The 21,758-nt window shown below is 50.7% G+C and overlaps 1 protein-coding gene across 1 annotated transcript; it reads right to left on the bottom strand.

The window, feature by feature from the left end:
* Positions 1 to 7,935: 7,935 nt before the first annotated feature.
* Positions 7,936 to 8,637, bottom strand: LOC134413831 (olfactory receptor 14J1-like; the record flags this gene model as incomplete). Its single annotated transcript, XM_063147872.1, has 1 exon — positions 7,936 to 8,637. A coding segment is annotated over one exon (702 nt), but the record flags the coding sequence as incomplete, so codon positions are not given.
* Between the last annotated feature and the right edge of the window lie 13,121 nt (positions 8,638 to 21,758).

The raw sequence follows: 21,758 nt of genomic DNA, 5'->3' as shown, positions 1-21,758 counted from the left end.
AGTGGGAAACTTTTTTTGCCTACAACTCCCGTCATGCCCTGTGGCTCAACTGAGCCCCATTGGAGCTGGGACCACAACGCCCACCATGCCCTGCGCTCCACAGAACCCCGGGATCCGCCACCTTCTTTGTCCCTTATGTGTCCCCCAGACCCTCCAGGATCCCTCAGTACCCCCACAGCGCCCATTTGGGACCCCTCCAACAGCGTCCCCAGACCCCCTGAGTGCTCCCAACCCCACAGATGCCCAGCACAGCCACTCCTGGGAATTCATCTCCTCTCATCCCCTGCGGCCCCAGAGCCCCTCAGAACACAGTCCCGCGCTTAAAACTCCTCCCGTGACCCGCGCCCTAAAGAGGCCGGTTAGAGATCCCAGACCTCCTCCCAAGGGTTCCCAAACCATTTACATTCCCCCTGAGGGCTTTAGGTCGTGGCTCGGACGCAAAAGTTTCTCCCAAGAGCCTTCCCGGACCCCCAAACCTTGTGTTAAAACCACTTCCGGGACTACAGCTCCCATCATGCTCCGCGGCGAACGTCCGGCACTAGTCCAGCCGGGACTTCGTCTCCCGTCATGCCCCGTGCCTCACCGAGAGCCATTGCAGCTTCGCCTCGAACTCCCGTGATGCTCCACCACCCTGTTAAACCGTAATATACTCTCACCTACAATTCCTGTCATTCCCCGCGCCTCAGAGAGCCCCGTTCGAGCCCCCCAAGGGCCCGCCCGGACCCTGAAGGGCCCCAAATTCCCCTCCCTGACCTCCATGGCCCCCCTGGACCCCCAAGTGCTGCCCTGGACCCCGAACTGTCCCTCAGAATCCCTGAGTGCCCCTCCAAGTGCCCACCTGGCTTCCCCCAAGTGTCCTCCTGACCCTCAAGTTTTCTCTGAATTCCCTCCCCAGACCCAAAACTGCCCCAAATGTGCCCCAGAAATGTCTCCATGAACCCCAAAGTGGCCCCTTTTATCCTGTCTATGATAATGATAAAAATGATGACAAAAGGATTTAAAATAGGACTAATTAGCATAAAGGAGGAGAAATCAATAGCCACACTGGTCAATAAATTAATGAAGGGAACTGTGCTACTTAGAACCAATGACCAATAAATTTTTTGCTTGCTAAAAATGCATAGATTCCAAAAAGTAAATATTAAAATTTGGTAATACAAATCTAGAATAACAGTATTACAAATAAATTAGAGTAAATAATTATAATTTATTAATTCATTACTTGTTTTTACAGGAAAATGCATAAATTTTTAATTCTTTGGGATGTCATTCCGTAAGAGATGGTCCAAAGATCCCTCATCTGCCTCACAGCTGCCGTCAAGGACGGAGATTGAAGCCCTCCCCAAGGACTGAGATGAGACCCTTCAAATTCTAACCCAGGGGTGCTGGCCTGACTGGAGCGGGATGCCTGCCATAGGAAGAGGGATGTTTCCCATAGGAACCAGTCCTGAAACAACGAGCCCCGCTCACTTCTGGCACCGGTTTGTGCTGTTCAGAACTGGACTGTCTGTACCTGCTCCCAATGGATTTATTCTCCACTGTGCCCTCCATGTGCCATCCTGCCCCCCTCCTGGTGGTAGATTATAAAAGAGCCCTGAGTTAATCAAAGACTTTGAGATTCTCCCCAGTGTGACCAGACGGATATATTGGCCCGACCACAAGGATTTCATCTCTCTGTTGGTAGCTATTCCCCCCACCCAACCCTCCTTTCTCTCTCTCTCTGTCCTTTATCTCCTTTCTAATCCTTCTGTCGCATCTGCTGTGGGCACTCAATAAAAGGTGCATTTGTTTTGATTGAATGTCCCCTGCTGTGTGTCTTTGGGTACTGGAAAATAATGGTAAATAAAGTACACATAGTTCATAGTATAAAATGTAGACACCAGCCCAGGGATGGGGAGTGTGCCTCTGTCTGACCTCTGGCAGGCCAGAGAAAAATTGTTATAGAGAAGAAACAATAAACAACCTTGGAAACCCGAGCCGAAGAATTCAGACTCCTTCTTCAAAACACCAGGCTGGGAAAAAAGGATTCTTGGCGTCATCTCTGACTGCAGGGAACCTGAGATTGGCTATCTGGGCTGTCTGGGTCAACATTAGAGTAAATCTGGAAGTTTTGATCTAGCCGTATTAAGTCATGGTGCTCGGGTCTCATCTTTTTTCTGGGTGCTGTCAAACACTAACCTGGTATTACTCCCTCTAGGTGTTGGAAAAGAAATGAAATTTAGTGAAATGTTTAATTACAGTTTAGTTATGAGTTGTGTGTGAATTGGTTTGTTAAAAGCAGTTTTGTAGCCGTTGATAGTGTGTGTTGAGGTTTGTGTGTAACCTAGCAGGTAGTCTTAGGAATTTAATAAATATTTAAACTAGTGTAGAAAAGTAAGAATGCTAACCTGTCTGAAGGCAGCATACAATGCTCTTAGAATAAGATAAGCAGAAGATTTATGATCCTCTTTGTGAACTAAGGAATGTATCCCAAGGGGTCTGTGGCTAGGCAAGGGGAACTGTTTCTTGGAGACTTTGTTATGAATCGCATGTATAAGAGGGAAGCACTCATATGTGAAACTGGGGCTCGGACTTGGGACGCTAGTCCACCGGCTCCCGGGCCCTTAATAAAGCACCGCACAAAACTTATCCGAGTTTTATGTCATTTATCAATTGGGCAACATAGGGACTGATTCTTCTATCCCTCTGGTCATCAGGGACCTGTAATCTCTCATATTCCTTCTCACCTCTTCTTGATTAGGGTCCCAGTTAGGATCCACTGAAGGCATTTTTTGGTCACCTGGGGGCCCAGGTTGGTTTTCTCCCTCCTAAATTTGCATTCCTGCAGTTCTTATTAATCGAGTCTCTTTTGGGAAAATAGGATGTTAAAGTTGGAGTTTAATTCTCCCCATGTATAAATATTAGGGCTAAAAATGGATCAATTTGATTTGCTATTCCTACTGGGTCTTCCACTAAATTTTGCAATTCTTTCTTAAAGTTTCTAACTTTGGACGCAGTCAAAGGAGCGTTTACAAATCCAATCTCACTGGTCACCCCACCCATGGGAACTTCTCTGAGGGGGAACAATTTTTCCACTTTAGCTGCTTTAGTGTTACAACATCAGCTGTGGAGGCTGGCTGGGTAACTTCACTCTTGGGCATGAGATTCTGAGATGTTGTTTGGCTTCTCATTTGTGATGGGGAGGCAGAGCAGGAACTTGCTGGTGAATAAGGGGTGCATGAGATGGTTGAGGTAAGGGGACAGTAGTGAAGGGCAAAGAGAGTAAGGAGAGGGTTGAGGGGAAGATGGTGGAGGTATGACTGGGTTAGGAGGTGGTAAAGGAATGACAGCTGGGAGAGGAGGAGGAATTGGGTCCACAGCAAGTGGAATTGGAGGAAGGATTTGAGGTACTGCAAGGGTAGGAGGGAGGAAAGTGATCAAGGAGGGCCCAGTTTTTGTTAGCCTTCCCAGCCTCTTCTTCTACTTTACTAGCTTGCTTTCCCTGTTTTAATTTACAGCCTCCTGTATTTTCCTCTTCTGAGGCATACTTTAGCCAACAGGTGACGTTCTCTATGTGATGGGCCTTTTGCAGGAACTTGGGGAAAAAGGAAGGTGCATCACCTTTGGACAGAGAGCGAGGTAAATCAGGGAACATTTAAGGATGTTTTTAGGTCATGCAGAAAGAAAATTAGAGAGGTGAAAGCTAAAGACTTACCCAGGCCCCTTCTGTGAAGAATAATAAAAAGATTTCTATAAATAAATTAATGGCAAAAGGAGGTAGAAGGACAATCTGCATTCATTATTGGGGAAGATGGGGTTACCAAGTATGAGGGAAACGCCCTAGGGGTTAGGTACCTAACCCTTCTTTGCCTCATTTTTCAAGAATAAGACAGGTTGTCCTCAGGACAAGAGTTCTCCTGAGCTGGTGGATGGGCACAGGGAGCAGAACAGCCCCCCTGTAATCCAGGAGGAAGTAGATAGGAACCTGCTGAGCCACTCAGATGCTCACAGGTGTCTCTAGGAGCAGATGGGATCCATCTCAGAGGGATGAGGAGCTGGTGGATGAGCTCCCCAAGCTCTCCATCATTTACTATCAGTGCTGGATCAGCAGGGAGGTCCCAGAGGACTGGAGGTGCCAATGTGAGCCCATCCCCAAGAAGGGCTGGAAGGAGGAGCTGGGGAAATCCAGGCCTGTCAGCCTGACCTGGGTGCCCGGCAAGGTTATGGAACAGATCACCTTGAGTGCCATCACAGGGCACCCACAGGATGACCAAGGGATCAGAGCCAGCCAGCGTAGATTTCAATATCAGCACAGATGGTCTGTATGAGGGGACTGAGTCCAGCATCAGCAAATTTGCAGATGACACCTAGGTGGGTGTGAGTGTGGATCTGTTGGAGGGTAGGAGGGCTCTGCAGAGGGACCTGGACAGGCTGGATCCAGATCCAGGGCCCAAATCCAACAAGGTGAGGTTGAACAAGTCCAAGTGCCGGGTCCTGCGCTTTGGCCACAACAACTCCTGTAGTGCTACAGTCTGGGGACAGAGTGGCTGGACAGCAGCCAGGCAGAAAGGGACCTGGGGGCACTGAAGGACAGCAGGCTGGACATGAGCCAGCAGTGTGCCCAGGTGGGCAAGAAGGCCAATGGCTCCTGGCCTGGATCAGGAATGGTGTGGCCAGCAGGAGCAGGGCAGTGATTCTTCCCCTGTGCTTGGCACTGGTGATGCCACACCTCGAATGCTATGTCCAGTTCTGGGCCCCCGATTTATGAAGGCCATGGAGCGGCTGGAGCGTGTCCAGAGAAGGGCAACAAGGCTGGTGAGGGGTCTGGAACACAAGTCCAGTGAGGAGAAGTTGAAGGAGCTGGAGATGTTTATCCTGGAGAAGAGGAGGCTCAGAGCGACAAGGCCGTGGCCAGGCACAAGTTGGACCTGATGATCTCCAAGGCCTTTTCCAACCTTGCTGATTCTGGGATTCTCTGAAACCACCCTTGGAGCAGTTGCACAATGAGCCCGGGGCCTCCTCTTCAGAAGCTGCAGCAGCCCAGGTCCCTCAGCGTCTCCTCCCAGGCCCGAAGCCCATCCTGTCAGTTCTGCAGAGCCTCTGCAGCTCCTCCTCACTGCCCAGAACATGGAGCCCCAGAGCCAGACACAGCAGCCCAGATGTGCCCCCTGGCCTGGGGTGCCTCTGGCAAGGGAGCAGCACCAGGCCCAGCAGGAGCCTGCAGACAATTCCTGCAGCACCTCTAGGATGATCCTGCTGCCCAATGGACATTCCCATGGTGCCAAGTCAGGAACTGCATTGGGGAGTGGGGCCAGAGAGGAAAAGGCAAGCAGGGATGGGCTGTTTGCAGGGGAGGGAACAGGGGTGGGCAATGGGAAGACATTTGTATCAGGAAGAGTAAAGAAAGCAAAGGTGAAAGCAAAGGAAATGCTCAGGACAGTTTGGGGGTGGCTGCCACGCAGCCCTGGCTCTGAGCAACAGCGTCTGCAGTGGGACAGGAAACTCCCAGCTGATGGGAACACACTTTCTGGCTGACTGCAGAGGGCAGGACAAAGCTAAGTGTTTTCCCTGGTGTCCCCCAGCCCTTGCTGGCCCCAGGGGCTGACGGCATTTGTGCTCCCTCAGGTTCATGTCCCCACACCAACAGCATGGGGGTGCTCCTGCCTGTTGTGTGCAATGCAAACAGGGGCTGCTGAGCCAGTACTGCTGTGTCTGTTCCTGCAAGGATGGTGCACCTGTGTGAGCTGGGGGAGAGGCCAGGGCTGCAGAGAAGGGATGTTGTTGGCTGTTATGAAAAAAAATCCGGTTAATATTTTTTTGTGAGAAAAAAGTTACCACTTCTGCTGGGCTGCTGCCTGTGTTATGGTAATTACGGGTCGTTGTTGTTAATGGTTGTTTTTGTATTAGTAAAAGCCCTGGCTGGGGCGAGTTAATGGCCCTTCTCCTGAGACAGTAACGGGTGGAGACCTTCCCGAACAGTGAGGAGAAGAGACCTGGAGTGGGGGGTTATGCAAAGTGACTCCAGGACCAGAATGCTTTGTGGGAGCCCCGGCTCCAAACTCACGGAGAAACCCCAAAAACAACGAGCCAAATAAGAGTTGAGAGACTGGAGTGATGTCTGGTTGTGAGGAGCCGAGTGCTGAGCCTGCAGAGATGCAGAACACCTTTGGAGCCTCTCGCCCTGACCATGGGAGTAGCCCCTGGAGATGAGGGCCTGCTAAGATGGCCGGCAAAAGCAGGAAGATCTTTTGGGGACCACCCCACCCTAAAGGCTCCCACGAGGATGGGATCCCCGAGCTCTGCCCCTAGTGGACAGAGCTGTGCATATCCTCCTCCTCTGAGTCGCCCTGGGAGAGACGACGGACGCTGCAGACCCGTCGAGCCACCCAGTCCTGAGCTGATCACTTTTAATAAAGGCCTTAAAAAGGAGAAGAAGTCTCCTGGCCTGTTTATTTCATTGGCTACTCCATGAGGACGCTCTGGGACGCTGCCCTGGGCTGTGCAGCGCACTGGGGACGGATCAGCCCCTGCTCTGCTGCTCCTTCCCATCTGCCCCAGGGCCCTTGCAGAGCCCCAGCTATGCTGTTTGCCTCCAGCCTGCCCACAGCCAGCCTGGGGCTGCTCACGGGGGTTTTCTGTGCTGAGCATTGGCCTGGGTGTGTTCTTGAGAGAGGCTGGGCAAGGAGCCTGGAGCCCCCAGGCCCTGGCCTGAGGTGTCAGCGCTGCCCCAGCAGTGCCCATGGCCTGTCCCTGCTGCACCCCCGGCACTGCCAGCTCCAGGACTGTGCCCGGCCCCGGGAGCACTCAGGCCCTGCAGAAACACCAGGGCCACCAGGGCAGCGGGGCAGGGCCATGGCAGCAGCCCTGGCAACATGAAGTGCTGCTGCTGCTGGGCACAGCTGCTGGGCCAGCACTGATCTGCCCCAAGCTTTGCACACAGACATTGCTGCTGCACCTCCAGACAAGGCAACAGAAGGGGCATCTGTAGTTAAAACTTTGCTGGTAGAGCCTTTAGTTCATTTACAGCCACTAAAAGCACAGCTCCTCCTTGACAAGTCTGGGGCCACAGGACAATTTAAGAGAAATAAAATGAGAAATGGAAAAAAGAAAAGCCTAGATTTAGAGACTGAAATAAACAGGGCCAGGAGACTTCTTCTCCTTTTTAAGGCCTTTATTAAAAGTGATCAGCTCAGGACTGGGCGGCTCAACGGGTCTGCAGCGTCCGTCGTCTCTCCCAGGGCGACTCAGAGGAGGAGGATACGCAAAGCTCTGTCCACTAGGGGCAGGGCTGGGGAAATCCGGTCCTCTTGGGAGCCTTTAGGGTGTGTTGTCCCTGTCAGATGGTGCCCCTCCCACTCAGTCGGCTCGGTCTCACCGCCGGGGTCGACTCCCATGGTCAGGGCGAGAGGGTCCGAAGGTCTCTGCAGGCTTTGCACTCGGCTCCTCACGTCCAGACATCATTCCAGTCTCTCAACTCTTAGGTGGCTCGTTGTTTTTGGGGTTTCTCCGTGAGTTTGGAGTCGGAAGTCCCACAAAGCATTCTGGTCTTGGGAGTCACTTTGCATAACGCCTCCCCTCCAGGTCTCTTCTCCTCACTGTTCGGGAAGGTCCCCATCCGTTACTGTCTCAGGAGAAGGGCCATTAACTCGCCCCAGCCAGGGCTTTTACTAATACAAAAACAACCATTAGCGACAACGACCCGTAATTACCATAACACAGGCAGCAGCCCAGCAGTAGTGGTAACTTTTTCTCACAAAAAAAAAAAATTAACCGATTTTTTGTTCATAATAGAGACAATAATACAAACTAAAACAGAGGGGAAAAAACCCCAAATCAACAGAACTATCCAAGATGACTTTTATTATAGATTATTTGCAGAAACTGGCCAGCCGTTTAATGTTTCTGAAACCATCCAGTCATCAGTCTCCATACTGTAGCCTTGAGCTCCTGGTTCCTCAGGCTGTAGATGAGGGGGTTCAAGACTGGAGGAACCACCGAGTACAGAACTGACACCACCAGATCCAGGGATGGGGAGGACATGGAGGGGGGCTTCAGGTAGGCAAAAAAGCCAGTGCTGAGAAACAAGGAGACCACAGCCAGGTGAGGGAGGCAGGTGGAAAAGGCTTTGTGCCGTCCCTGCTCAGAGGGGATCCTCATCACAGCCCTGAAGATCTGCACATAAGAGAAAGCAATGAAAACAAAACAACCAAAAGCTATAGAGATAGAGAAAAGAGAAACCTCAATTTCCCTGAGGTAGGATTTGGAGCAGGAGAGTTTGAGGATCTGAGGCATTTCACAGAAGAACTGGCCCAGGGCATTGCCATGGCACAGGGGCAGGGAAAATGCATTGGCTGTGTGCATGAGAGCATTGAGAAAGCCACTGGCCCAGGCAGCCGCTGCCATGTGGGCACAAGCTCTGCTGCCCAGGAGGGTCCTGTAGTGCAGTGGTTTGCAGATGGACACGTAGCGGTCATAGCACATGATGGTCAGCAGGAAATATTCTGCTGAGATGAAGAACATAAAGGAAAACAGCTGAGCAGCACATCCAGTGTAGGAGATGTTCCTGGTGTCCAAGAGGGAATTGTGCATGGCTTTGGGGACAGTGGTGCAGATAGAGCCCAGGTCGCTGAGGGCCAGGTTGAGCAGGAAGAAGAACATGGGCGTGTGCAGGTGGTGGCTGCAGGCTACGGCGCTGATGATGAGGCCGTTGCCCAGGAGGGCAGCCAGGGAGATGCCCAGCAAGAGGCAGAAGTGCAGGAGCTGCAGCTGCCGCGTGTCTGCCAATGCCAGCAGGAGGAAGTGGCTGATGGAGCTGCTGTTGGACATTTTTTCACTCTGACCATGGTGGACTGTTGAAAGAAGACATTGACAAGCGCTTTGAGTCAATCCTATGAGGTTATTTTAGGAATTCCCTCAAAACTACTTTTCTATCTGCAGGGGAATTTCACTAAGCATTTTTTATTTTTGATTGGGTTTATGCTTTTGAGTTCCTTCCTCATCTTCAGCATTGCTCTCAGCCTGAACCCTGGGGAAGCCCAAAAGGCAAAACAGGGCTCCCTGTGCCCCAGTGCAGTCAGACCTGCTGTTCCCACACAGGTGCCCTATGCCTATTACATCTCCTCTTATTTCAGGGTGATGAAATTTTAAACATGTTTAAAAACAAAAGTGGAGTTTCTAAAGACTCCAGTTTCAAAGTCAATTTCTCTAAGCCCATCTCTCTTTCCCAGTGCACCTGAACAGAAAGGGATACCAAGGATGGGTCTGGCTCTCTGCTGCCTGTAACTTTGCCTACTAGGAGCTGTTCCTCTCTATCCAAGCCTTGTCCCTGCCAGTGCTGCCAGAGCCCAGCCAAACCCTGGGGGCTCAGCTCTGCCCTGCAGACCCCTCCCATCACAGGGCACTTCCCAGGGGCATATCCATGGCAGCAGGGCCTTAAGGGCAGGCCAGAAAAACAGAGATGCTGCAAGCCAAGGTGCTGCTGCTGCTGTCTGCAGGGAGAGGAGGCTAAGGAGGCACTTTCTGAGGGAGATCTGAGGCCCATCTGCTGATGCCCAGGCTGACAGTGCAGGAGTCTCAGTGACACAGCCAAAGCTGACAGCCCCTTTCCCTTCCCTTTAGGAGAAAGCTGAGAGCAGCCCTGGCCATGCAGCACCATCTTCACAGCAGGAGGAATCTGCCCTGATGGGGGTGGCTCCTTCCACCTACAACTTCTCCCCTGCAGCATCCATGGGCAGCTTCCAGGCAGGCTGAGAGCTGCCCCTGGCAGGTGGCACATGCCCTGGGCTGGCCAAGAGCCCTGAGGGATGCAGGAGCTGCTCTGCAGGACAACCCTGGCTGCAGCCCCAGCTTCAGCCCCTGCAGCCATCCCTGGCAGCAGGAGCCATCCTGCCCTGTCCCTCTTACGGTGCCCAGGGCAGCTCCGCTCTGCATCACATCCTCCTCCTCCTCCTCCTCCTCCTCCTCCTCCTGTGCCACAGAGAAACTGGGAGAGTCCTCCTGACACATCCCCCAGGCTGTAGGGTTTTCTGGCTTCAGGAGATCCCTCCAGGAGCACGGGGGACATTGCCCTGCACCCACACACTCACCATGCCCAGGGCTTTGAAGATGCTTCCCCAAGTGAAGTCTCAGCTCAATGTCCTCCCAATCCTGATTGCCTTCAGCCTGTCTCTGCCTGGCTCCTGTCCCCTCAGTGCCTGCAGGCAGAGCCCTCAGCCCTACTGGGCTGGGAGAGGAGCTGGCCCTGGGAAGAGCTGTTCCTTTAAAGCTCTGCAGCACAGACACAGCACAAGGACTTTAATGAGTCTCTTGGGGATTTGGTGTTGTTTACATCAGACTCATTCCCTGAGAGCATCTTCCAGAAACTTCTCAAGAACTCAAATTAAATTTAGACTCCAAAGTTTCTTGAAGTTTTAATGGGTCCCACTGAGGGACACGACTGGGAAAGTGTCCCCAGGTTCCAGGTAGAGCAGAACACTGGAGGCAGTGATGACAGCTGGGGCAAACAAGGCAAAGGTGTCTCTGTGCTGAGCAAAGCTGGATGTGTTTCAGGAATGCAAAGGGCCAAGGCCTGAGCCCCAGCCCCTGGCCCGGCAGATCCTGTCCCTCTCTCCTTGCTCAGGGCTCTTCCCGGGATGGGCACTGGAATGTGGAGATGTGCAATGGCAAGGGCAGGAGCATGGGGCGACCCCTGCCAGGTTGCTGAGCAGGGACAAGGAGGCAATGAGGCCCCAGGCCTGCAAGGGTTACTTGTCTCCTGCTCCTGCCTCAGTGCTTTCCTTTTTATTGAAAAGAATCATCCCTCCTTCCCAGGCACCCATTGTGGGAAAACAGAACTCCAATACTAATAACCAGTATGATTAAGCCATTGATTGTTTACGTTATGCACTTATTTATACATTCTAACCCTACTGCATACACTGATTACGCTCTTCTTCATTGATGTATCTCTCTTGTCCTTGTGTTCTGCACGCACTTGGCAGGGTATGTGATTGTTTCCAGTCCAGGTGGTTCACAGCCCTCTGTGTTCGAGTTCTTCTGGTCCAGGTATTTTGTTTCTCAGCCTTTTCTTTCTTCATTTTGCACAGTTTATGTCTTAGTAATCTTGGTGAATTCCAGAGGGTTCTGATAAGAATGACTACAAGCAACATGGCTGGTGCACATTGTGGCCTAAGTTGCTCAGATACATTGCTACAATTCCCCCTTCTTCTTCCTGCACCAGCCAAACCCTTTTTACTGTATTTTGTACCAAGCAGGTCACCAATTTCACTATGCATGGAATAGCACAAAGCAATATAATAATAACTACTAGTAATAACAAAGCTCTCTTTAAGGTATCTTTCAATCATCCAGTTATTCCTCATCCCTCAAACCATTCATACAAGCCCCAGTCATTCAGAGTCAATTTCTTCATGTTGTCTTCTAGTTGTTTGAGTTTCCTGTGAATGGAAGAGAGGTTCATAAAACACATTCCTTCAAAATTCTCACACCCGTGCCCATATGCTAACAGCAAAAAATCTATAGCAGCTCCATTTTGCAGTGTGCCATGTCTAATATTATCTAAATCAGTGAGCATTTGGTTTAAAATAGCTGAACTTGTGTCCACTGTGAGAATCCACAAAATCAGAGGGTTTCTGGAAAGCTGCAAAAGGCAGGCCTCAGAGACAGCAGAACTGTGATTAGAGCTAAGCAGCAGCCATGAGATAAATCAGCAGAAAAATTATTTGAAAAGTAGAAAAGCAAGGACAAATAGAACAATGATCTGTGTATTAACGCTTGTCTAGAATAACTCCCTAAGATACAGAAAAGTTTTTCTGGCAAGATATTAGGAAGTTTGAAGCTTAATAATGGAGCTCTGTGCATTGTGTTTTAAGGCTTACAAGCAGGTATTGTATTCAAAATAAGTAAGCATTGTTTTATCCAGAGGTACCTGTGCTTATAGGGGTTGGGTAGAACTGTCAATATGCTTTTGCTTTGTGTGATTGGTCAAAAAACTTATAAGTAAGTTGTAACATTAACTTCTTGGTCTGCTGCTTGGGATGTGAGTTGATGGCATCTTCCCATTGTCATAACCATGTAATGAGACTGATACTGAAAAATAAAACAGCTCAAGGCACGTTCCACAGCACTCCCGTCCCATTTGTGGTTTGTGCATAGCCCCCAGCTCCCTCCTTTCACAAGAGAGACTATGCAAAGTAGTTTATGTTATTCGAATTTCATGAATTCTAATATCATATCTAATTCATGAATTGCTCTCAAAAAGAACCAAACCCCCCTGTCTTAAGGCACTTTCATACCAACATGTACACACACCTCAAAGAAAGACCTCCAGTACTTGACCAGAATCATGAATGTAAAATTATTGAAGGGCAATAGCCTCTCATTATGTGGGGGAGAGGATATGCTTGTGTTTCTACAGATACAGGACCCTGGTGGATTCCCAGAAGATTTATCAGTTCCTACGTAGACCACAGATCCGAAGACGACCCCTCAAATGAACACAAAGTCAGCTCCCTCTCCCACCATGCCACAGAAGCAGCTTTCTCTTGGAGATGAAGAAAAAAGAAATTCATATATCCAAACACTGTGGCAAGGACACTCATTGCACCTAGATATATCCCACTGGTAACATCCATGTCAATCTCAAATGCAGACACACCCCTCCCTTTTCCGTCCCTCTACCAGTGACCCTTTATCTCTACCGCTCCCTCTTTCCCCTCTTGAAACTACTCCCTTTTCCCTGCCTCAAACTTCCCTTAAAAAAGAGAAGGCAGTGACTGGGAGGAGCTGTTAAGAACTATAGGGGGAACTTAAGAATATTTAAGGATGTCTTAAAATAAGTCAACTAATGTGTATTTTTGCCATATACAAGTGAAAACTACCCAGTGGGAGAGAAGAAGTATGATTCTTTCTGCAACATCCTCCAGGGCGCCCTGCAGCAGTACCAGTGTCACCGTTGCCATCGTCTTTATTCAGCCCTCATCCATATCCAAGTGACCACTATTACAGCGACCTGATAAGGTCTTCAGGGTGAGAGAAGTGGACGAGAATCTTGTTTCATGATCAGAAGGCTAGATTTATTGATATATGATATATAATACATCATTACTATACTAAAAAGAATAAAGAGAGAAGTTGCAGAGGCTGCTAACCTAAGAACAGAATAGAAAAGAATGAATAACAAAGTTCAGCAGAAAGCAAGGACAAACTCTCCTGTGAGTGATCAGCAAATCCAAACACTCACAGAAGACCAATCACCGCTTGCACCTGTTGCATTCCACACCAGCCGATAACAATTGTTTACATTCTTCTTCTGGGGCCTCAGCTTCCCAGAAGATGAACAAATCTCAAAGAAAGGATTTCTATGAAAAAATGTCTGCGACATCTCACCTTTCTAAATTGTATAAATTAAAAAGAAAAATGCTGATGTGAAATGAACAGGAAATTTCTTCACCTGTAAAATATACAATATTAACAAATCACTAAAACAATCCTACAATCTAAGAAAATGCAAAAAACAATGCAAAGAAAATTCAAGTCCAAGCAGCTGAGTTTCAGGAACAGTCCATGAGCTGAAGTTGTTTCTTTTGGACATGTCTGAGAATCCTTTTGTTCCTGAAATAGACTTGCTGCAAAAGAGTCCCATCAATAGATATCAAAAACCATTGACAGTCATAACACAATTTCACACAATTTCAAACAATTTTAACAACTTTTAGAATGGCCTTTTCTGGCCCTTCAATGCTTCAGTGCTTCAGAGCTGCTGCCCACTATTTTTAATCCTTTTTATTTATTTTTTTTTTTTTTAATTGAAAAGGAAAAGAGCTGCTGCCAAGCAGAGCAGTGCTAGAGAAGGAAAAGGCCCTGGGGGCCCTGGCCCATGATGGACCAGGAACCCCAAAACTGGCCCATAAAGGGGGGCCAGGACCAGTAGGAGAAATCACAACTCCCAGAAACATCAGGAGGCCAAGTGATGGCCCTGGCCCAAACCCACGAAGCAGGCTCTGCATTCCCACAGGCCTGTACCCTGCTGCCAATACAATGGCAGCACGGGTAGTGAGATGCTTCCTTTCCCCAAAACCACTGAGGCATGCAAGCAGCAGGGAAATAGAAGCCTTCCCCAGAAATCCCATCTGGGGTCTGGAGATGTTTGTTCCCCACAACAAACCAGCTGTGGTCTCCTCCATCTGTGCCCTCTTCCCCTGCAATGCAAATGCATCGGGTTTGTCTCTCATCCATCCCATGGCTTCATCCCCACCCCCTCCAGGCTGGGGACCAGAGGCAGAGCTCTCGGGATGCACCTGCCCCCCGCCACTAGGGCACAAGAGAGGCGGCAGAGATGGCAGCCTCCATGGGACAATCCCCGAAAAAACACCCCCAAACCGCCGAGAATGCTGATCTTGAAAGCAGGCAGACGCACTGCCCCCACAGTCAGCTGGCGAGCACCCCCCGCTCCACGGAAGGAGAGACCAGCCACCGGGGCCGCTGCTACAGAGGCAACCGGTCCAGGTGGTCCGAGCTCAAACAAACAGCCATTTCCAGGGCAGTCTCTGACTCCGACATGGTGGACAGAGTCTCTGACAGCGGCAGAACTGATGGGGCGGCCGGTGCGAGCGGCAGGGGGGCCAGAACCAGGGAGGGAATCACGCTGCATGGAGGAGCGGCCGCGGGCTGCTCCGAGGGTCCCGCAGGTTCGGCGCCGTCTCCAACACCATCCTGAACAGGGACTGTCTCGGCTTGAGGCGGCAGGAAGGCCGGTGGAAGCGGTGGCGGGGCTGGAGCAGGGGACGACCCCTCCTCCGCTGAGCAGGAAGCTGCAGACACATTTTCGTTGCCTAGCAACAATGGCGCAGGTGCAGGAAGCGCTGTTTCTGAATTCTCAGACGCAAGCGGGGAGGCCGGTGAAGCTGCGGGCGGGGCCGCCTGGAGAGGCAGACGCGTCGGCGGGGCAGGTCTTGGAGGCGGCCGTGGGGCTGGCAGGGGCGGTGGCAGCGCAGGTCTTGGAGGTGGCCGCGGGGGTCCAGCAAGGGGAGGGCCTTGGGGACCAGTACCACCCCCATCTCTGAATGGGGCTGGGTCCGAGAGGCCAACTGGCAAGAAGCCTGCCGGGCTTCCAGGGGCGGCACCAATGGCGCTGGCTTGAGCGGCGCCACCTCCTCCCATCCCCTCTGTGAGGGAGAAGGTTGGGGGAAGAAACAGCTGCATCTGCGCATGCCCCGGAGAAAGAGTAAAAAAAACTTCTTCGCGCGGCGCAGTTTCATCCCCCCATGCCGCGAAGCAGGGAGGGGCTGGGAAGCAGAATCTCATCCCCCACCAGATCTTCTCCCACTGGGGGCAGTGGAAATGGAGCCAATCCATAGCAGTTAGAAATCCATGGAAAAACAGCTGCTCTGTGTTTCAAAACTGGGAAGAGCTTTCTAAATGCTGGGTAGACAAGAGGGAAGTCGCACCCCCTGACCCCAAACGAATCGGAAAATGGAGTCCATGCATTCCCATATGAAAACATCCAAGGCGTATAGGACATCAGTAAAGAACCCAAAAAGCTTTGCCCATCGAAAGAACTCACAGAGATCTGTTTTTGCCCAGAAAAATCCGTCCCCTCCACACCACATCTTTGCCAGAGGCCAATAAGGTTCTCCTCTGAAGGAGAGAACTGAACCTCTTCCTCCAAGGCATGTGTCCCCCATACGAACAGCCACAAACTTCTCAGGGCAGAATCGTCAGGAAGGGAAAAGCCAACAGTACCTTTTGAAAGAGTCCAGCATGCTCTGGCCCGCTCCACGGTTCTGCTGCTCTTTCCGAACATCTCCCAGAGGGTTTTCAGGTTCTCTTTCTGGTCAGCCTTGGCTTGAACTCTGTCCAAATCAGGATCTTCAGTTCTTCAGCTCCTGGCTTAAATCCACTTCTGTGGTCACTTCAAAGCGACCATCAAATGCTACACAGACAGGATTTTACCCAGTGCAAAAATTTTGTTCCTCTGGGCTTATCAAATTAATTTTTGCTCTGACACAAGGGGTCACCAAATATTACAGGGCCCTGATGAGGGTCTTCAGGGTGAGAGAAGTGGACGAGAATCTTGGCTCATGATCAGAAGGCTAGATTTATTGATATATGATATATAATGCATTTTTACTATACTAAAAGGAATAAAGAGAGAAGTTGCAGAGGCTGCTAAGCTAAGAATAGCATAGAAAAGAATGAATAAGAAAGTTCTGTGTCCAGCAGAAAGCAAGGACAAACTCTCCTGTGAGTGGTCAGCAAATCCAAAGACTCACAGAAGACCAATCACCACTGCACCTGTTGCATTCCACACCAGCCGATAACCATTGTTTACATTCTTCTTCTGCGGCCTCAGCTTCCCGGAAGATGAACAAATCCCAAAGAAAGGATTCCTATGAAAAAATGTCTGCGACAATGTGAAATTCATTTATTACTAACAAAGAGCAGGAAAAGGGGAAATAAAATAAGCCCCTCAGCTCCTTCCTTCCAGCTCTGCCTCACACCCCAGCAGTGCAGGAAGACAGGAATGGGGGTTATGGCCAGTTCATCACCCATGGCTTCTGCCCCTGCTCAGGGAGAGGAGTGGTTCCCCTGCTGCACCGTGGGTGCCTCCCAAGGGAGACAGTTCTGCAGGAGCTTCTCCCATGTGAGTCCATTTCAGGGGCAGCAGCCCTCTGCAAACTGCTGCAGTGTGAGTCCATGCCAGGGACAACAGTCCTTCCCAAACTGCTGCAGCATGGGTCACTCTTCCAGGGGGTGCATTCCTCCAGGGACAGGCTGCTCCAGCCTGGGAGCAGGGCCCCTCTCTCCATGGCTCTCCTGCAGGGTGCCTGGGTCTCCAGTGCCTGGAGCACCTCCTGCCCCTCCTTCTGCACTGACCTTGATGTCTGCACAGTTGTTCTTCTCACATGTTCTCCCTCTGACTGGAGTTAAAACTGTGCCACAATCTCTGTTTTGATTTCTTTTTAAATCTCTTATCTCAGAGGCATTGCTACCATTTGTAACTGGCCCAGCCTTTGCCAGCAGCAGGTCCATCTTGGCAGCCAGCAGGAATTGGCTGTGCCAGACACGGTGGAAGCTTCCAGCAGCTTCTCACAGGAGCCATCCCTATGCCCCCCTGTGAAATACAAAGCTGTGTTTCGTGTCAGGTACATACAGGCAACATGTGTATTTGTGATTGTGATACGTGTGGAAACCGACCATGGGACACTTATAAAGACGAATTCTAATATTACTGGGGAAAGTAAAGCATGGAAGAAGGCCTTTGAGCCTATTCTTTGTTTGTAATTAACCTTGATAAGTCTTAAGTTGATTTAGGAGCATTTGAATTAAAGCTTTAAGGATGTTCCTTTCTGACAGGAACTTTCTGCTTGTAGCTAAGCCTGAAAGAGTTTTGCAATAATAACCTTTTGAAGTATAATTTTGGAATATTGCTTGTAGTAAGGATCTTTGAAACTATAGCTTTAGAATATATATAAAGGAAACCTGCTTATCTCACACCTTAAGAAAACAGTGAAACGCAGCTTGAGAAAGGAAGATGAACATCAACTCAAGGATTAATATTTTCAACCAAGGGAAGTTGGACATCACTGTTATGAGATTTATAGTCCTTGCAATTAAAAGATGGACCCACATCTGGAGAGCTGGACCTCACCATCTGCCAGACTTTTTCCTTCTTTTAGAAACCGAACCACCTCCATCTGGTGATACTCCTTTCTGGGATACATCCTGAGAAAAACTAAATCACAATAGGTATAGAATTGTGATGTAAAAATTGGGAACAGAAAGTGCTGATGAGTAAAAATTGGGAATAGAAACTGCTGAGAAAGCTTATGAGTACACGTATAAATACCTGTAAGCCTCAACTATTGGTGTGCAGTTGGAGGGAAAACTTCCCCCACTGTACCCAGTGCTGTATTGCTCATGCTTTACCATATTAATTAATAAATTGATTGCTGCTTGAATATTGGCCTAGTCAAGCTTCTTATTTATAACACAGTGCTCAGTGGATGCTTGAGGGGCCTCTGTGCCTCATGCCCTGGGAATGCTTCAGAGCGACTGGAGGGGGTGTCCCTGTCCCTGTCATCATAGACCATTCCCCAGGGGGTGTCCCTGTCCCTGTCACCCCAGGGCATTCCCCAGGGAGTGTCCATCATTCTCACCCCAGGGAATCCCTGGAGGGTCTCCCTCTCTCTCACCCCTGTGCCAGGGGGTGCTCAGGGCAGTCTCTGTCCCTCTCAGCTCAGGGGATGCTCAGGAGTCTCTGTCCCCTTGCCCTGGGGGATGCTCGGGGGGTCTCCATCCCTCTGGCCTCAGGGAATGCCTGTGCAGGGCTGGAGACCAGGGGGTCTGTTTCCCTCTCACCTCTGAGGGTGCTCGGGGCTGGGGGTCTCTCCAACCTTCTCATGCCTGTGGAGGCTGGGGGGGGGTCTCTGTCCCTCTCAGCCCTGCTGTGACCCCACCCAAACATCATTCGGGTCAGAGGGACAGAGACAACTCCAAAGCCCCAGAGGGGCTGAACCTGGGATTTGGCTTGGGACTGAGGATTTAAGAAGAGGCTGGAATTGGGGCTGGGGTTGGAGCTGGGGCTGAGATTTGGATTAGAGCTGGGATTGGGTTAAGGGTAGACATGGGATTGGCTTTAGGGCTGGAGTTGGGATTGGGTCTGGGGCTAGATGAATCTGACACTGAGATGAGAATAAATACAGAACTGTGAATGTGCCTAAACATGGAGTGAGATTGAGACCAGGATCAAGGTCAGGTTTGGGACTGAGCTCACCCAGAGAAGGACAGGGGGGATGTCACTGCAGGATGTCCCTGGCATTGTCCCAGCCCTCCTCAGGCACCTCCAAACATGGGGGGCAGCTGGGTGCCCCAAGATCCAGGTGCTCGCACACTGCCTCTCCATACCAGGCAAGCATTCCCTGAGGGCGGCCCTGACTGTGACCCCTGGAGCTCTGGGATCAGCCCTCACATCCATGTGGGAGCAGCTACAGACAGGATGGGAGAGTCCCCCCCATCCTAATTCCTGAGGAACAGTGGAGCCCAGCTGCCGTTTTCTTCTGGTGCCTCCTCCTCTCCTCAGCTGAGGATGTCAAACTCCCCAGGAGCAGCAAAAACCCCATTCCCTGTTTCATTGTGGCCGCAGCCTGGAACATCCACTCAGAATGAAGGACTTTCTGACAGCCCTGCTCAATGACACTGGGAGGAGGTTTGTGAGAAAGGGAAGAAATTGTATTTTGATAGGAAATAAAAGGTGCAAAATTATTTCTTTCTGTCCCATTCATTTTCAGTCAGTTGCAGTTCTGTTTTCAGGGTGACACCTTCTCAGCTGATTGTGTTTGTGCCCTCCTTTCTCTACTTCCTTTCTTTGCCTTCTCTGTCCCTCTCTGCTCTTGACCTAGGGCCACTCCCACCAAACACCTTGCCCTGATTTAATTCCCAATCCATGAACTACAACATGTAACATGTGTGAAGTTATGAAGGCTGGCAGTGAAATGTCACTGTAGCATCTTGCTCCACTTGGCTTTTGGCTCCTTCTTGAGAGCTTTGCCTTCCAGGGCAGGAACATCTTTTCCTGGCTGAGAAATGGAATTCCAGCCCCTGGGAGTGTGTGCTGTGGATCCCCGAGGGGCATTCCTGAGGTACCCAGAGTGCTGCTCCTGCTATGCTTCCCAAGGACCTGTGCAGGGCCAGGGTACAAGGTCCAGCAGCTCTGCTGGTTCTGCAGTCCCACAAGGACCTCTGGGTCCATGAGTTTCCCTGCTGCCAACAGTGGTTCCTTGGTTGCCATGATGCCCTGCTGTGTCACCATGGATATTTGGTGCCATGAAGTTCTTCAGTGTCGCAATGGCCTCCCTTGCTCCATGAGCTTCCACAGTATCAGAATGGCCTCCTTGGAAGGGCAGTGTCACCATGGACCATTGGCTCCATGCAGCCCCGCTGGGTCACCGTGGACTCCTTGGTTCCATGAGTTTCTGGGGGTGCCTCCATGGTCTCCTTGGATCCACAGTGTCACAATGGACCACTGGATCCACATGGCCCTGCTGTATCACCATGGCCCCTTGGGTCCATGGCACCCCAGGGTCACATTTGGCTTCTTGCTTCCATACCACCCCCTCAGTGCTAAAATGGCCTCTTCATTCCATGAAGGAACAACAAAAGTTTTGTAAAAACATTGAGCTTATCCTGCTTAACACACCTGGGAACATCTGTTTGCATTCAAGAGAGAGGTTAAAGGTGAGGATGGCACCGGCAGTTTCCATCTGCAACAGAGATCCAGGGAAAGGACAAAGACAGAGAATTCAGCTGCAAGACTCAGAGAATTCTGCTTCCAGAGATCATTTCTGCTCACACTGTCCCTTGGAGAATGGCGACACCATTCAAGGCAGCCTGTACTGAGCAGGTAGCTCCTGAGTGGGGTTTTTAGTTTAGGAAACCTGCTCTGGCTTTTCCATGCTTTCCTTACCAACAGGAAAACTTTTCCTGGGCCTGTGTGCAGGCAGAGCCCTGAGGAGAGCAGGTGGGACATGGTGCAGTGGGGCAGACATGGAGCTGCAGAGCTCAGGGGACGAGGTTCTGCTGCAGAGCACAGGGATGTCAGTCCCAGATGGGCAATGTCAGACATGGTGAGGCTGGGGGTGAGGAGCAGCTGATTCAAATAGGGTCAGCCCTCAAGGGGCTCATTCTTCTCTGTGCCCAGAGCTCGTAAGGAGACATTCAGCATCAAGATCACCTGGAGGATGCTTCTATCAGCTCTTCTCTGAACTGGAAAATAAAAAAAATATCACTTGATTAAAAAAAAGGTCCTAAGGTGCACTCTTAATTCTCCATTCTTAAAAGAACTCCAAACTGACTCCAAACTGATTTCAGGGCCTGTACACCTGTACAGGCCCTGAAATCCTGTAGACAATTGCAGGAAGAGGAAGAACCCCCGAGGTCTTTCTGTATTTTTATGATCCTGATGGTGGATTTGGGGCTGAGTCCAGGACCCTCAGGCACTGAGAGAAGGCTGAGGAAGCTGCTGAAGGAGTCAGAAGCAAAACTCCGAGTCCCTTGGAGCATCACTGGGCTCCACTGAGGGCAGGGAGTGCCAAAGGCTCCTCAGGGACTGCTGAGAGCAGATCCTTGAGGCCAGGATTGCAGGGAGCCAAAGGTTCTGAGCAGGAAACCGCAATGCTGAGCAAGGCCTGGGCTGCCTGGGGGAAGGAATGTCTCAGTACCTCTGTGAGCCTCTCAGGAACCCTTGGCCAGTCCCGAGTCCGCAGACACCAGGGGGCAGCCCCAACACGACCAACAGCGGGGAGACGCTCTCTGTGCCCTGAGGGTACTGAGGGCACATGGGCTGGTCGCCTTTGCAGCAGAAGGGACACCAGAGACATCGGTAGGAGATAAAGGGCTGACTCTTAGCAGAGGTTAATCCAAGGTTTCATTCCAGGAGCCCCAAAGGAGCCCCTGCACCTCAGGGGCCTACTGCTGAGAGCCCCGGGAGATGTGCCAAGGTTACATTTAAAGGGAGGTGGAAACCGAAAGTAGATAACATTTTACTAACCAATGAGTGACCCTAAGGAATGGGTGCTGGGGGATAGACATTTAGGACAGCATATGGGGCAAGGCTTGGGGGGCTGACCCCTGGCCTCTGGCTAATCACTTGATAACTTGGACTGAAGCTTCTAGATGAAGGGGATGGGATGCTGAGTGATTGACAGAGGGCCAGGGTGGGGGTTTGGGGATGATCTCATCCAGAGAGAGGAATAATACAGGTAAGGGGAGGGGGGCATAGT

This window comes from Melospiza melodia, unplaced genomic scaffold (genome assembly GCF_035770615.1).
Source record: "Melospiza melodia melodia isolate bMelMel2 unplaced genomic scaffold, bMelMel2.pri scaffold_54, whole genome shotgun sequence".
Lineage (NCBI taxonomy): Eukaryota > Metazoa > Chordata > Aves > Passeriformes > Passerellidae > Melospiza > Melospiza melodia.
This window is presented reverse-complemented; position numbering and strand designations above follow the sequence as displayed.